At 38.5% G+C, this 12890-nt stretch overlaps 1 protein-coding gene across 1 annotated transcript in view; it reads left to right on the top strand.

The window, feature by feature from the left end:
* The window catches only part of FBXW11 (F-box and WD repeat domain containing 11), a 93583-nt gene extending 81463 nt beyond the window's left edge, over positions 1–12120 (top strand). The window contains 5 exon segments of the mRNA XM_042466766.1: positions 2366–2484; positions 4004–4114; positions 4223–4301; positions 7092–7278; positions 9664–12120. Of these exon segments, the coding sequence (XP_042322700.1) occupies positions 2366–2484; positions 4004–4114; positions 4223–4301; positions 7092–7253 (471 nt within the window). The 3' untranslated portion in view covers positions 7254–7278; positions 9664–12120.
* The last annotated feature ends 770 nt before the right edge of the window (positions 12121–12890 follow it).

The following is a 12890-nucleotide window of genomic DNA, read 5'->3' as shown; positions in this document are numbered from 1 at the left end:
CGATGTTGCTGGATCTGCCTGATGGCTCCCTCTGAGGCCGAGATGACAGTTGAGGAGGGAGGGGCCTCTTCCTCCAGGCAGTCCCGATTTTGACTGTCTGTTCAGCACTTGACTAGGATTTTCTACTTCCTTTAAATTGTTTGATCTACAGATGCTTGAACTTTTCTAGTCTAATGGTCCTGCCACACTGTTACCATGCACTTAAGTTCCAAGTAGATCCATTTAAAATGTGTCATTTCCTAAAATTAGCTAGGTGTTTAAATAAGGCAGTTTCCATTTTGTCTTTTAAAGATGGTATTTAATCAGTGGTACCCCGGGTTACGAATTTAATTCGTTCCGCGGGCTGTTTCGTAACCCGAAGATTTCGCAACCCGAAAAAAGGCTTTCCGCTTGAGCTGGAAGCCGCTGGCTGGCTTCGCTTTTAAATTTCGTGCCAAAAAGCGCCGAAACACACCGAAAAAAATTTCGTAACGAAAATTTCGTTACCGGAACAGTTTTTCCAAGCGAACTTTTTCGTACCCCGGAAATTTCGTAAGCGGATCAATTGCTATCCCGGGGTACTATTCAAGTCGGCACACTTCTACTAAACATGAAGCATATTGTTTGGTATTCTTTCCCAATCGTATCCTCAGCAACAACAATTTTGTTCTCTTTTGAGGAATTGCATTTATTCATGGAGGCCATATTTGTGCCAGACCATTTCATTTAACCAAAGGTGCATCCTCTTGGAACAGTGCTGTACATAGTCTGTCAAAAAGCAGTGTTGCCTATCGTGGCCCATCAGATACTTTGTGATTTACACTTTAACAAAACCACAACAAGCTGGTATTGAAGTTATATGAGCAGTAGTCTGCTATTACTGTAAGTGTTCCCAGTCTAGGTGTAGCATAAGAACTTTTCCATAAAGGGATTTATCTGCCTTCTGCTTCCTTACTGAAAAATTTGAGGGCAGACGTGTTGGGCATAGGATGCTGAAGGAAATGTAGGGAACGGAGTGGTAGCTGAAAATCAGGCAGAGGCAGTTTGCATCAGCAGCTTTCCACTCATTTGAGCTTCTACACCCTGCCTTTCATTGATTTCACCCTCATGCTGCAGCCTCCCTGTTCCACATGTATGATGTCCAGAAGAAGTATTTAAGAGAGTGCAGGAGACTGCACTGAAGAGGACGTTTCAGGGGCATTCACCCAAAAGTCTTCTCTGCATGTAATCCCAATATGTAACATTAATCTCTCCCAGCACCATAACTTTGTGATGACTTCGTGGAAAGCACCTATAAACTGTTCCTTCCAGTGAGATCTAGACTGAAGAATGAAAAGTCTTCTTTGTTTCCATTAGTACTTACTGTAGTGGTGGAATTTTCTTGCTTTAATAGAAAGCTATAGAAAGATGGAGTCACCTTTGTCAGCCAGAGAGATAGTTTTTAAAATAGAGGCTTTTAGAGCAAAGGAGTAAAAAGAGCATCTTGACCCGTAAGAAGCTGGCACTAACAAAATTAGACATAATATACACAATTTAAGATAAGGATACATTGTTGATGTTCAGAAGCAAGGTTAGAAGGAAAGCTACTAAATTCCGAAAAGAGGGGGTAAGGAGTGATGATGCAGATTTAATGTACGCATGTATTTCTGTTCTGATTCTGTATGTTTATGTAAGAATTCTGTATGTTTAAATTGTAATTAGCCAGTCAGGTGTATTGAAGAAGCTTCTTTGTCTTCAATAATATAAAAAGAGCCATTTTAAAAAAATTTATTTAGGTATTTATATCCCGCCCTTCAGCCCTAATGGCTCTCAATTTTGTCTTGTTCGGGATCTCAGCTTTTTGGAACTTGAATTCCATTGAGTTCAATGTTTTCCTTTGTTGACAATTGGAAATAAACTTATGGATTTTAAATTTACTAGGTCCTCTTGTCAATCATTTCTATGCCAGGCCTAGATCTTTAAGTTTCCTGAAATTTCTGTTACATTACTTTACATCTTATAATTCTTCTGAACCTTCTTTTTATAGTAGTAGTAGTAGTAGTAGTACAGTGGTACCCCGGGATACGAATTGATCGCGTTACGAAATTTCCGGGATACGAAAAAGTTAGATTGGAAAAAAACTGTTCCGGGATACGATGTTTTTTTCGGGTTACGAAATTTATTTCGGCGCGAAATTCAAACGCAAAGCGCGGCTAGCGGCTTTCCAGCGCTAACGGAAAGCCTTTTCAGGTTGCGAAATTACTCGGGTTACGAATGGAGCGTCGGAACGAATTAATTTCGTAACCCGAGGTAGCACTGTAGTAGTAGTAGCAGTAATAGTAGAAAACAGTTGTTGTTAAAATATTTCTGTTGCCCCAGTAGCTAAACCTATGTTTCCCCCCCATAGGTCTGGAGCACAAGCACATGTGAATTTGTCCGCACTCTTAACGGGCACAAGCGAGGGATTGCCTGCCTCCAGTACCGGGATAGACTTGTTGTCAGTGGATCATCAGACAATACCATTAGGTAGAGAGCAGGTTTGCTTATACTAGGGGAAAAGTGTTGCTACAAAGTGAAGTGCTGTGTTTCTCTTGCAGCTTATTTCTCCTGTTCTTTGACTGTCCAGTGCCCTATTTCCAATTTTTTTGTTCTTGCTGAATTGTATTTGTTTATTTTGGTTATATATTAAAATGTATACTCCAGTGTGGTGTTTAGGGTCAGGGAAACATCCTCCCCTCTGTTATGATGATCCCACCTTCCAAGTTCATTTTTTCTCCCACCTTGTTCTCCAAGTAGCATGTATGTATTTTACTTTCTTTCACTGTCATGTAACTCCCTTTGTGTTGGAAAAACAACAAATTGATCTTGCTAGATATATGAAGACATCAGTAGAAGAGGGCTGTTGGAATTAGGCTGATGACCACATCAAATTAGGCTGAGAGCTGACCTTAGATTCATTTGTTAGCCACATTTGTTTTAAAATAATGTACCACCTTAAGTTGTTTTTCAGTTACTGCTTATCCTAACACTCTTCCGTAGGTCTTTAAGCAGTTGAACTCCCTTTAATAGAAGTTAGTTGGGTTGCCCACCTTCTCAGGATGGCACGTTGTCCTTCCCTTCCACTATCCACAGTCATAACCACATGTACTATGATAGTCTTGGTTTTTAAGGGAGGATGGTATGGTGAACAAGCTGTCAGGAGCAAGCAGTTTCACTGTATGCCTTAGTATATTTATAAAATAACAAAGTAACTGTAGATCTTATAATTAAGACGTCAGGTATTCCAATTGTCCAGTAAAGCACCCATGACTAGGAAATTGGTTCAGTAGTTTTAAGAAACTTGAAAAAGTATAGGAAAGATTGGGGTCAAGGTTTCTCTTATTTCTTGTGCAGATTCCTAATACATGTGGCTTTTTTCAGGTTTGTACAGTAGGTTTGCAATTTCTGTCACGCTTGATGACCTGGACCAAACAGCCATTGGCACCAATAAGTGTTTATGTGCCAGACTGCAATCTTCTTCTGATCACCTTGTAAAGGGGCATTGCATATGTGTTTCTTGCACAAACCCAGCTGGCTGTTTACTGCCAGGAGAGAAAGGGGGTCCCTGGGATAAATTACCTAGCCAAATGTGTGCCCCATTAGCTGGGACAGAAAAAGATTGGGGAAGCTACAAAAGTGACCAAGGCAAGGGGAGAGTGGCATTCCTTCAGTATCTGCTTGCAAGGCTTCATGGATGTTTGCCCACTAATGCTGAAAAATAATCTTTCTAATGCAAACTCTGCTTAATACATTAAATTATTTTGAGCCAGGTAATCAAACTAACTATTCATGCAGGCCAATTCTGAATCTCTTGAGGGGTAGATGAGTGTTCTTCCAAGGGAACTGCACAGGATAGCCTTGGGTGATTCTATAGTCAACTTTGTGTTGAGTGCAGATTTTCCTGAAAACGTCCATTCATGCTTAAATGGAAATGGGAACATTTACAAGAGGAGATGTATAGTTGGTTTTTTTTAATCCTTAAAGCTATACATGTTATTTCTTTCAGGCTTTGGGATATCGAATGTGGGGCCTGTTTAAGAGTGCTAGAAGGACATGAAGAACTGGTTAGATGCATTAGATTTGATAACAAGCGGATTGTAAGCGGGGCCTATGATGGGTATGTGTTTTAAAACAAGTTGCATTTCTACTTCTCATGTTAGTTTTCTGTGATGCTTAGGACTCATATGTATCTTACAGTTTTCTCATCTGCATTTTCTCTTCATAGCAAAATAAAAGTTTGGGACTTGCAAGCTGCCCTTGACCCTCGTGCCCCAGCAAGTACACTATGTTTACGTACATTGGTGGTATGTATACACTTATAGTTTATATAGTTGCACTACTTGTAGATCATGTTCAGTTTTTCTTACGTATTTGCTGAGTATCTTGTAATAAATTAGGAATTCTGTCTGGAATTCTGATTTGAAAATGAATGCAATAAGGGCTAAAAGCAAAAGTTTGTGGGTATTTTTCTGTGTCAGGAACTCAGGTCTTCATGATTCATACCAAATTGTCTTGTGAAATCCCTAGTTATTCCAATCATTCTGTCTTCTGAATAATAGGCTGTACGTTGCCCCCTTCCAGCTTTAATGTAATGGTCTGTATATCCTCATTTAACATCCTCCCAATACCAGAAATGAAAAGTTTTACATGAAAAAAAAAATGCTTTTCTTCATCAAAAGACATGCTGGACCATTTCTCACTTCAGATCTTGTGCTCTGGTATCTTTCCTCCCGATTGAAAAGCATATGTAATTAAAATTTATTTCCTTCTTAAATTTGTAAGTGGAGTTGAGTTGCTGCTTCCAGGTATACTAAAATAGGCATGGATTGCAGGAGTACCTATTCTTTCCTGTCCCCCCTCCTCCTAGTTACTATATTCACATTTAGCAGCTCAGCAGGAAAAATTGAGTTGTCATTTTTAAACCCATTTTCTTGCTTTGAGCAAGGTGCCTTCTATGTTTCCAAGTTGGTGGGTGCTTCTAAGTGGTTTTTGGGAGGATCAATCTTTTTGTGAACAAAACATGTGCCTTATTTGAAGCAAACACTTTGGAAATGCTTGTATTGTGTACTTGAGAATGCATACTGGGGTACTAAATATAAAATGAGTTACTCCATAAATTCCTGTTTATGCTTCTAATAATGGCTTTGATATCACATTATGAGCCACTGACACTCCCCATTTCACCAAATTTTCCCAGACAGATAGGTGCTTTCAAAACATCAGAATGCTTTGAGGGGTAAGAAATTGGGAAAGCCTGGCATGCTTCAGAAACATAAAACAATGACCATCATGAAAATTACCCACACTCCCTGTCCCAATTTAATTCAAGCTCCCAGTTTGCATTATGTTTCAAAACTGCTCCTATTGAGCTTCCCCTTTCTTTTTTATGTATGTAGATTTTCTCCATCCTGGAATTTCACAGACAATACAGAGAAGCAGAGGTAGCACCTTGTCATGCTTTGGAAGCCTTTCATTATAGAGATGGGAAGTTGGAAGGGAAAAGAAGCGTATACTTTACATGCATACTTAATACATGCAGCCTGTTATTTTCCATTCCAACAATATAGAAATAAAAAGGGCTGGAACAGACAGGCAGAAAAAAGTGGCTCAATTCTGTTTTTTCCAAAAGCGGGTCGAAACCTCGCTGTCTGCATGACCTGCTCCCAAGGTGGGCTGAATACCCATAGGCAAACTGCATGGTGCAGTATAAAGCTGTGCTGCTGGGTAAAATTTTTTTGCTGCTTCTCACTGTGCATGTGCACCATTACACAAACACTCCACCTTCCGACCTCCAAGTACCTCCCACATCCACCCACATGCCATCCATTGATGGCTGCTGGTACAGATCATCGGAGCCTCAGTGTGTGAGTGATACATTAGCAAAGCACAATCATGGAGGTCCCCCCCATATAGGCACCCTGCATCCCCCTTCACTCCATGTTCCTCTGTTGGACTGCCTGGTTTGTGCATGTTGTAATTACATCTCTTGGAGTTGTTGCACTTTCATTTTTTTGCTTTGCTGCAGCCCTGCACTGGCGCCATGCTGTTTATATGCAGGCATGAAGATGCACATTTTCCGCACTAAACCGGAGTATCCCAGCTTCTTTTTGCTTTGGTTTTTAGCCCGGGAACACGACCTCATCTACTTTGGAGGCATTCATCATATAAATGCCCCGCTTTCAAAGCTTATGGAAGTTACTTTCTTTTGTCGGTCTGTCTCATCCCGAAGTCTGCGAAAGCTTATGTTACAACATCTTTCGCACAGTAAATCTCAAAGGTGCTACAAGATCTCTTCCTTAGAAATTGTTCTTGCTAAACTTAGTTCCGTGTATCCAAGAGGCCTCATGTCAGAGGTTAAGATTTGTTTTGCAAGTGCTTAAACAAAGTGCAGGAAGGGCCAATTTGGATCAGTATACATGGGCACAGAATTATTTCTTCTTTCTTATTAATATTTCTTATTTAAATTTCTGCCCCACCTTTCTTCCAGCACAGGATTCAAGGCAGTGTACAGTGTTTTCAAAACACAACACAGTTAAAAATCTTAGTACAAAAGTTGACAGAGTTAAACTAAACTTTGATTTTAAAAACACAAATTGAAAAGAGAAGTTAAAAACAGCATTAAAAATAAGTTTAAAAATTAAAAAGATATTTTAAAAATAATAAAATAAAACACTACTTACTCTTTGCATTAAAGGCTCTGCCTGCCACATCATACTAAAAACCAAATGCTTCCATAAATAAAAAGGACCTTATTTGCTAATGGAAAGACAGCAAGAAGGGGCTGACCAAGCCTCCCGAGAAAGGGAGTTGCACAACTTGGGAGCAAAGGCTCTCTCCCATGTCCTCACAGAGCGTGCCTGGAATGGTGGTGGGAAAGAGAGAAGTCATCCAGAGTAGTTTTTGCTTCTTTTCAACTGATTGTTATATAAACCTTCGCTGTGGAGATGACCAATGTTCTAACAACAAAGGCAGCTGCTACATAAAACTTGGAATCCCTTTTAAAGCTTCGTATAGAAATGGACATCTGAGCACAAGTATGAAACTAATGAAAGAAGTCTTGTGCCTCACTAACTAATAACTCTTGCAATTTTCAGGAGCACTCAGGACGTGTATTTAGACTCCAGTTCGATGAATTTCAGATCATTAGTAGTTCTCATGATGATACCATTTTGATTTGGGATTTTTTAAATGTGCCCCCCAACGCACAAAATGAGACCCGCTCTCCATCCCGAACATACACTTACATCTCCAGATAACAGTCTGCATTCACTGCTCTCTGAGGTAGGTTTTTATTATCTTAAGGATATCCTATTATACCTACTCCTACATGTATATCTCATAGTAGCTCTAACAATAAGAATGATCTATAATGTTTTTAATTTGATTTTCCAATTGAGTATATATGAATTATTCTGGTAATGTAACTATTTAATTGGCTTGTTTTCATAATTCATGGAACAAGGTATTTCTGTTGTAATTTTCCAGGTTGTTGTGGTAACCATCTCACCCATGGGATGTTGGTATTTCTGAAGTGGGGTCATCACAAGTTCCCACTGATGCCGTTATGAATGCTCAGGTTCACATGCCTTCTAGCTGCAATTATTATGCACAGAATAATACTTTTCACTAGCTGAATTTAAGGGATAACAGTGTTTTTGTATTACTACTATTGCTGCCTGCTAAGCTACTTTTGCTTGTAATGGAAATTGGCTTAGCATAACTTGCTTTTTTCAAGTTGTCCCAGCTTCCAGCTATTTACATCTTCACTCAGGTAGTAGGGCTTAGTATTTAAAGACTACCTGTGTTACTCTGGAAAATCAGTATGCAAAGGGTATAGTATTTAGCATCTTTGAGACTTACTGAAAGAGATAAGTTGGTAGCTTGAGCTTTCGTAGACTTGAGTCAACTTCTTCAGATGCATGGGAACTGCATCTGAGGAAATAGACTCATGTTTACAAAGGTTCATGCTACCAGTCTTTGTCTTTTAATTAGTCTCATGGTGCTACAAGATCTCTTTGCATACTGTAATAGGGCTTGTTTAGCCTAAATATCATAAATACACCAGATCCTGTCTGATCTTGGAAGCTAAGCAGGATCAGTGCTGAGTAGTACTTGGATGGGAGACCATCAGAAGAAGGAACTGGCAAATCTACCTCTGAGAATTCCGTACACAAGAAAACCTTAGGAAATTAATGGGATCTCCATAAGTCAACAGGCGACTTGAAGGGACATACACACACAGTAGGGCTTGGTTTGATGAACTTCCACCAGTCCAAATAGGGACTGTGTTGGGCTAGATAGGCCAATGGTGGTAAAATGTTGGTAAGTCATGTTTGCAAGTTCTAAAAAAACTTTTCCAGATTGCAGGGCAAAAACATTGCTTTGTTTCATAAAGATGTAAGATGGATAGTTTTATACAACATACCCAAATAACTTCTGATTTTTTAAACCAAACTTTGTCCCTTTTTAAACAGTGCCCCATATGAATATGTCTTTTAAAATCTGTAACTTCTGACAATCCTACTGCTCTTGGCTATTTTTTTAAAAAAAACTTTATTGCCTTCTGTTGAATTCCTTTTTTATTGTAACAAGATCAAAATTGTTACCATATGATAACCTAATATAATCCTTTATTTAAACATTTAAGCAAAAACTAAAAAAGCTTAACCTCTTAGCAGTGAAACTCCCATGACTATAATTGAATACCAAGGCGCCCCCCCCCTTTCTTTTTTGCTGGGGGAGGAAGAAAGCTGCATAAAAATAGATTTAATTATTTGGTTCAATATTGCAAGAAGATGTATTAATTTTCAGACAACTAATCAAGTGTTGTCCCTATGCAACTGTGTAATATTGCTAAGTTAGCTTTAAAGGATTTCTTCAAAGGTGTCGAATCTTTCTTGATAATGATTTCAAAATATAAAAGTGGCCATTAAGGGCAGTTTGCCAGTTGAAATCCTATGGTGAAAAATACATTTTAGTTGTTTCCCATCATATCCAGCCATGGACACTGTTACAATTGTTATTTTGTGGGTTTTTTTTTTTGTAATATAATGAGAAAGACAGTTTGTGCAGGTAATGTTACCTTGTAAATAATCTGGCAAAGTCCCTGACCCATTATTTTGTTTTTAACAGCTTTTTAAGGAGCTAGTATTTTCTGTTTCCATGCTGGTAATTGAGGAGGGGAAAACAAGTACAGGAATCCAAACACTCAGAAGGTACTGTATACAAAACCTTCTACCAATCAAGCTAGTAGTGAATAAGCTTCCCTTCCTCCTTGGCCAGCATGGAAACCAAGTTATTTGCCTTCTTGGAAGTCCCTTGCTGCCTCTGGCTACCAGGCAAGTTGTTAAATCCACAGCTTATGTAACAGACAATGTCAGTTAAAATCAGATAGAAGAACAAGTAAAATACCGAAACTTGTAAGCCGGGTGGGTTTACAAGACGCTTTCCACAATTAATACTTCATTGGAAGTTAGTGAAGATTACTAAAGAGGGTGGCAGACAGATTCCTTGGGATGAGAATTCTACATCCTGGATGCTCTCACAGAGGAATCCTTGCATCAAAGCCTAGACCTTTGACCAGCCTCCATTGTCCATTATCTGACTGTAACAGGCAAATGTTAAAATTAATTCACTCATGTCATGTCATTTTCTTTTCTTTTTCAGGATTTCACAGTCTTTGAACTACTGGACATTTGGCTATTACACACCTGAAGACATTAGCCACAGCTAAAGTCAGAAATGGTTCTAGGTGCTGTGTAGATGCAAAATGGCACAATTCTATATCTAAACCTACCTTTTCCAGTCGTCCTTGACTCAGTGGTCTCTAAGGAATTGACTAGGAATTCACTGAGTCCAGGTAGAAGAAACTCAGTTTATCCTTCACTGCAATGCAAGATCCAAAGCTTCATGAGTCAATTGCCCATATACACTGAACTGATGGCTTGTTTTTCCAGGAGTAAATCAGATGTCAAGGAAGGACTTGACCTAATTTATATTTGCTTTGCACTTTTATCTGACTCTGAAGAAAAACATTCTCAGTGAAATGTGGGTGCCAAACACATGCCCAGAATGTACAGGGCTTTGCTTTCAAAGTCATTGTCGTCGTCATCATCATCATCATCTTCTTCCCATAGACTTTTTGTGTCACGACTGGTGATGACTGATCGTATTCAGATGGCTCTAAGTATCAGTTGGACTGTTAGAAATGTTTCTGAATGGATCAGTAATATTTTGGATGATAGTTTACTTATGTCTGCACCAGTACTTTGCTTTAATTTAAAGATTGTAAATTGAGATAGATGATCTGAAGGAGGTGTACAGCACTGTCTTTTCTTTCAATTGTACTCTGTACTACAGCCGTCCTCCTCCTAACATTTGGTATAGTTGGACCCTTCACGTGTGCTTGCATCATTATTTCCACTACCGTAACGTATAAGCATGTAGATATAATGTACATAAACACTGTAGCCTCCAAGTACTGGGAGTCAGGGTTTCCTGATACTGTAAACAGATGCCAAGGCAGAAGTTTCTAAGCATCCAGGCATTCTTACTACTGGCACCATATAGGGTTGGGATGTACTTAGAAATATTTCTCTGTGGAAAGGAGGATTTTGGTATTCCTTAGGATATTTCCTTTTTGAAAAATGAATTGAGATGAGATGTCTTAAGTTCTTACCTTCTAAAACTTCTTGACAAAATTAAAAGTCAAAATTGTCCCTGCCCCCCATGCTGCAATATTTGCAAGAGGCCAACATTGCAGATACACTGACATGGTTTTAAATCCATTCAAATAATCCTTGAATACCATGCTCAGTTGAGGAATTAGAGATGACTGTTCCATTGTGACATTGTAGGAGATTATTGAAGTACCTTACTGTTTATATTGAGAATTTTAGCAGTTAATGGCACATATGTCATTGGAATTCCTTCTCTCTTTAAACCTATGACTGGTCTTGACAGCTGGTCATACATTTCCCTATATGCAAGCAAACACTCTTGGAATACTTTCTCCGTATCTTTAAGTTATTGCTCGGCAACATTGTTTAGTGGCTTATTCTAATACGTATTTTTTTAAAAAAATATTAACTAATAAAATATAATAACTGGTTGGTCTAGGAGTTGTAGTGGGCATGGATATGGACACTGTCATTCCTTAGTCATGATTTTGTATTTGCTTTTGATTTTTCTTTTGTTTCCACTCCTGATCTCTCCCTCCCTCCCTCTCTCTTCTTCTTTCTGTTCTCTCCTCTCGTCCTTTTGGTTGAGGGGTCAAGGAATGTTGATAACCAATTTTAAATGACCAATGAATGAATTTTGTTTTTTAGTGGAACAGCTATGGCTGGATATTACCCTCGCACACTTGCCAGCTTGTCAGTCAAATTAAAAAGGAAAGCACACATCAGATGTGAAAAAGTTGCACCCGGAGCTGCTTCTGGCTATTCCACCCTTTGCCTTTCTCCATGTTACTAAATCAACTGTTCTGAGCTAATAAACTCCCCTTGTGAAACATGGCAAAGCAGGACTTAGAGCACAGATATGATTAAATCTCGCCAAATACATTAAGAGAACACCTCTCCATGTTCTCAGTTTTTAAAATGGATGAAATTTATGGAAGTGGTTTTAACCCCCCTCCCCTCCTCGATGTCATCAGAAACTGTAATGTGGAAGATTTCCTATTGCAGCTCTGAAGATAAAGGTATTTATGGAGAGTGACCTTTCTTTAAAAAAATGCATGTGTAAGATGAAATTAATGTTTTTCCATGGGAAATAATGGTATTTGAAGACACAGCCTAAACTACTTTTGATTGTGCTTGGTGTAACATAGCCGTGGAGTTTGTGGCTGGCACCCAGGGAACTTGGCTCCTGGGGTTAATGGTAGTACTGGCTGTACTCTGGACTTTGTTTCGCTAATCATTACTGAGCAGCTGTATGTTACTGCTAGATTAATGTTTCGAAGCACTGGGATAGTCTTATTCTAACTTGTAATTATGTTTGCCAGTTACCTGTTTGAAAAGTTTGTGTATGAACAGCTTATTGGACAACTGTTGAATTGTACAGATATTGTTCCTGATATAAGGCTTTGTACTGTGGAATGTGCTTAATAAAAAAAACCCCTCTAAACGTTGTTTGTCCATATTTTTAATTCATTCTGCATTGTTTTTCCTTTTGGTTTATTCTGAGTGGTTGAAATAATATGTTCCTTGTGTTTGTTTTATGCCTTTGGACAGGTATCTGCATCCTCATCCAAATTTGATCCTTTTAAGTAGTGAGCAAGGGTTTTAAAATTAACTAAATTCTAAAAGTAACATGAGTAGTAATAAAGTTACTTTTATTGGTGTAATATGCAATGTTTTCCAATTAGAGCACTTTTAGAAGCATTTTAACAGCAAGTTTTCCAATTTTATGCCATTCTCTCAGCAGCTCCACAGATTTTTACCAAACTAAAGAGAAGAAAGAGCCACATCTCAAGATGCTCAAAACATGGTTATTTTACTCCTGTAAATGGTTCAAGAGATCCTGGCTCAGAAATTGCTGAAGTTTGATTTTATGTACCCCCCGATGAAGGCCTTAAGAGTATACATAGGGCAAAACATTAATCCATAACAATCTTTTCCAGTTTTTTCAGACATGTCTCTGTTTCCTTCTGTGGATTCCGTTGGATGTTCCCCAGTTACTGTTTCTTTCCCCAAAATAAGCAATGAAAAGTAGCAAAACAATAAAAAATAACAGCACAATGCATATTACAAGTTACTTTGTAAACATTCTAACAAGTATTGGCAAATATTCAAAAAACTAACTGTCCAAGTTCTGGCCATAAAAAATTGCTAACTGATTTCCCTTTTTCATATCCCATTTGAAATTACTTTCTGTGCAAAATGTTTGAATGGGAC

This window comes from Sceloporus undulatus, chromosome 1 (assembly GCF_019175285.1).
Source record: "Sceloporus undulatus isolate JIND9_A2432 ecotype Alabama chromosome 1, SceUnd_v1.1, whole genome shotgun sequence".
NCBI classification, from domain to species: Eukaryota; Metazoa; Chordata; class Lepidosauria; order Squamata; family Phrynosomatidae; genus Sceloporus; species Sceloporus undulatus.
The sequence above is the reverse complement of the archived record's forward strand: the minus strand, read 5'-3'. Positions and strand labels throughout refer to the sequence as shown.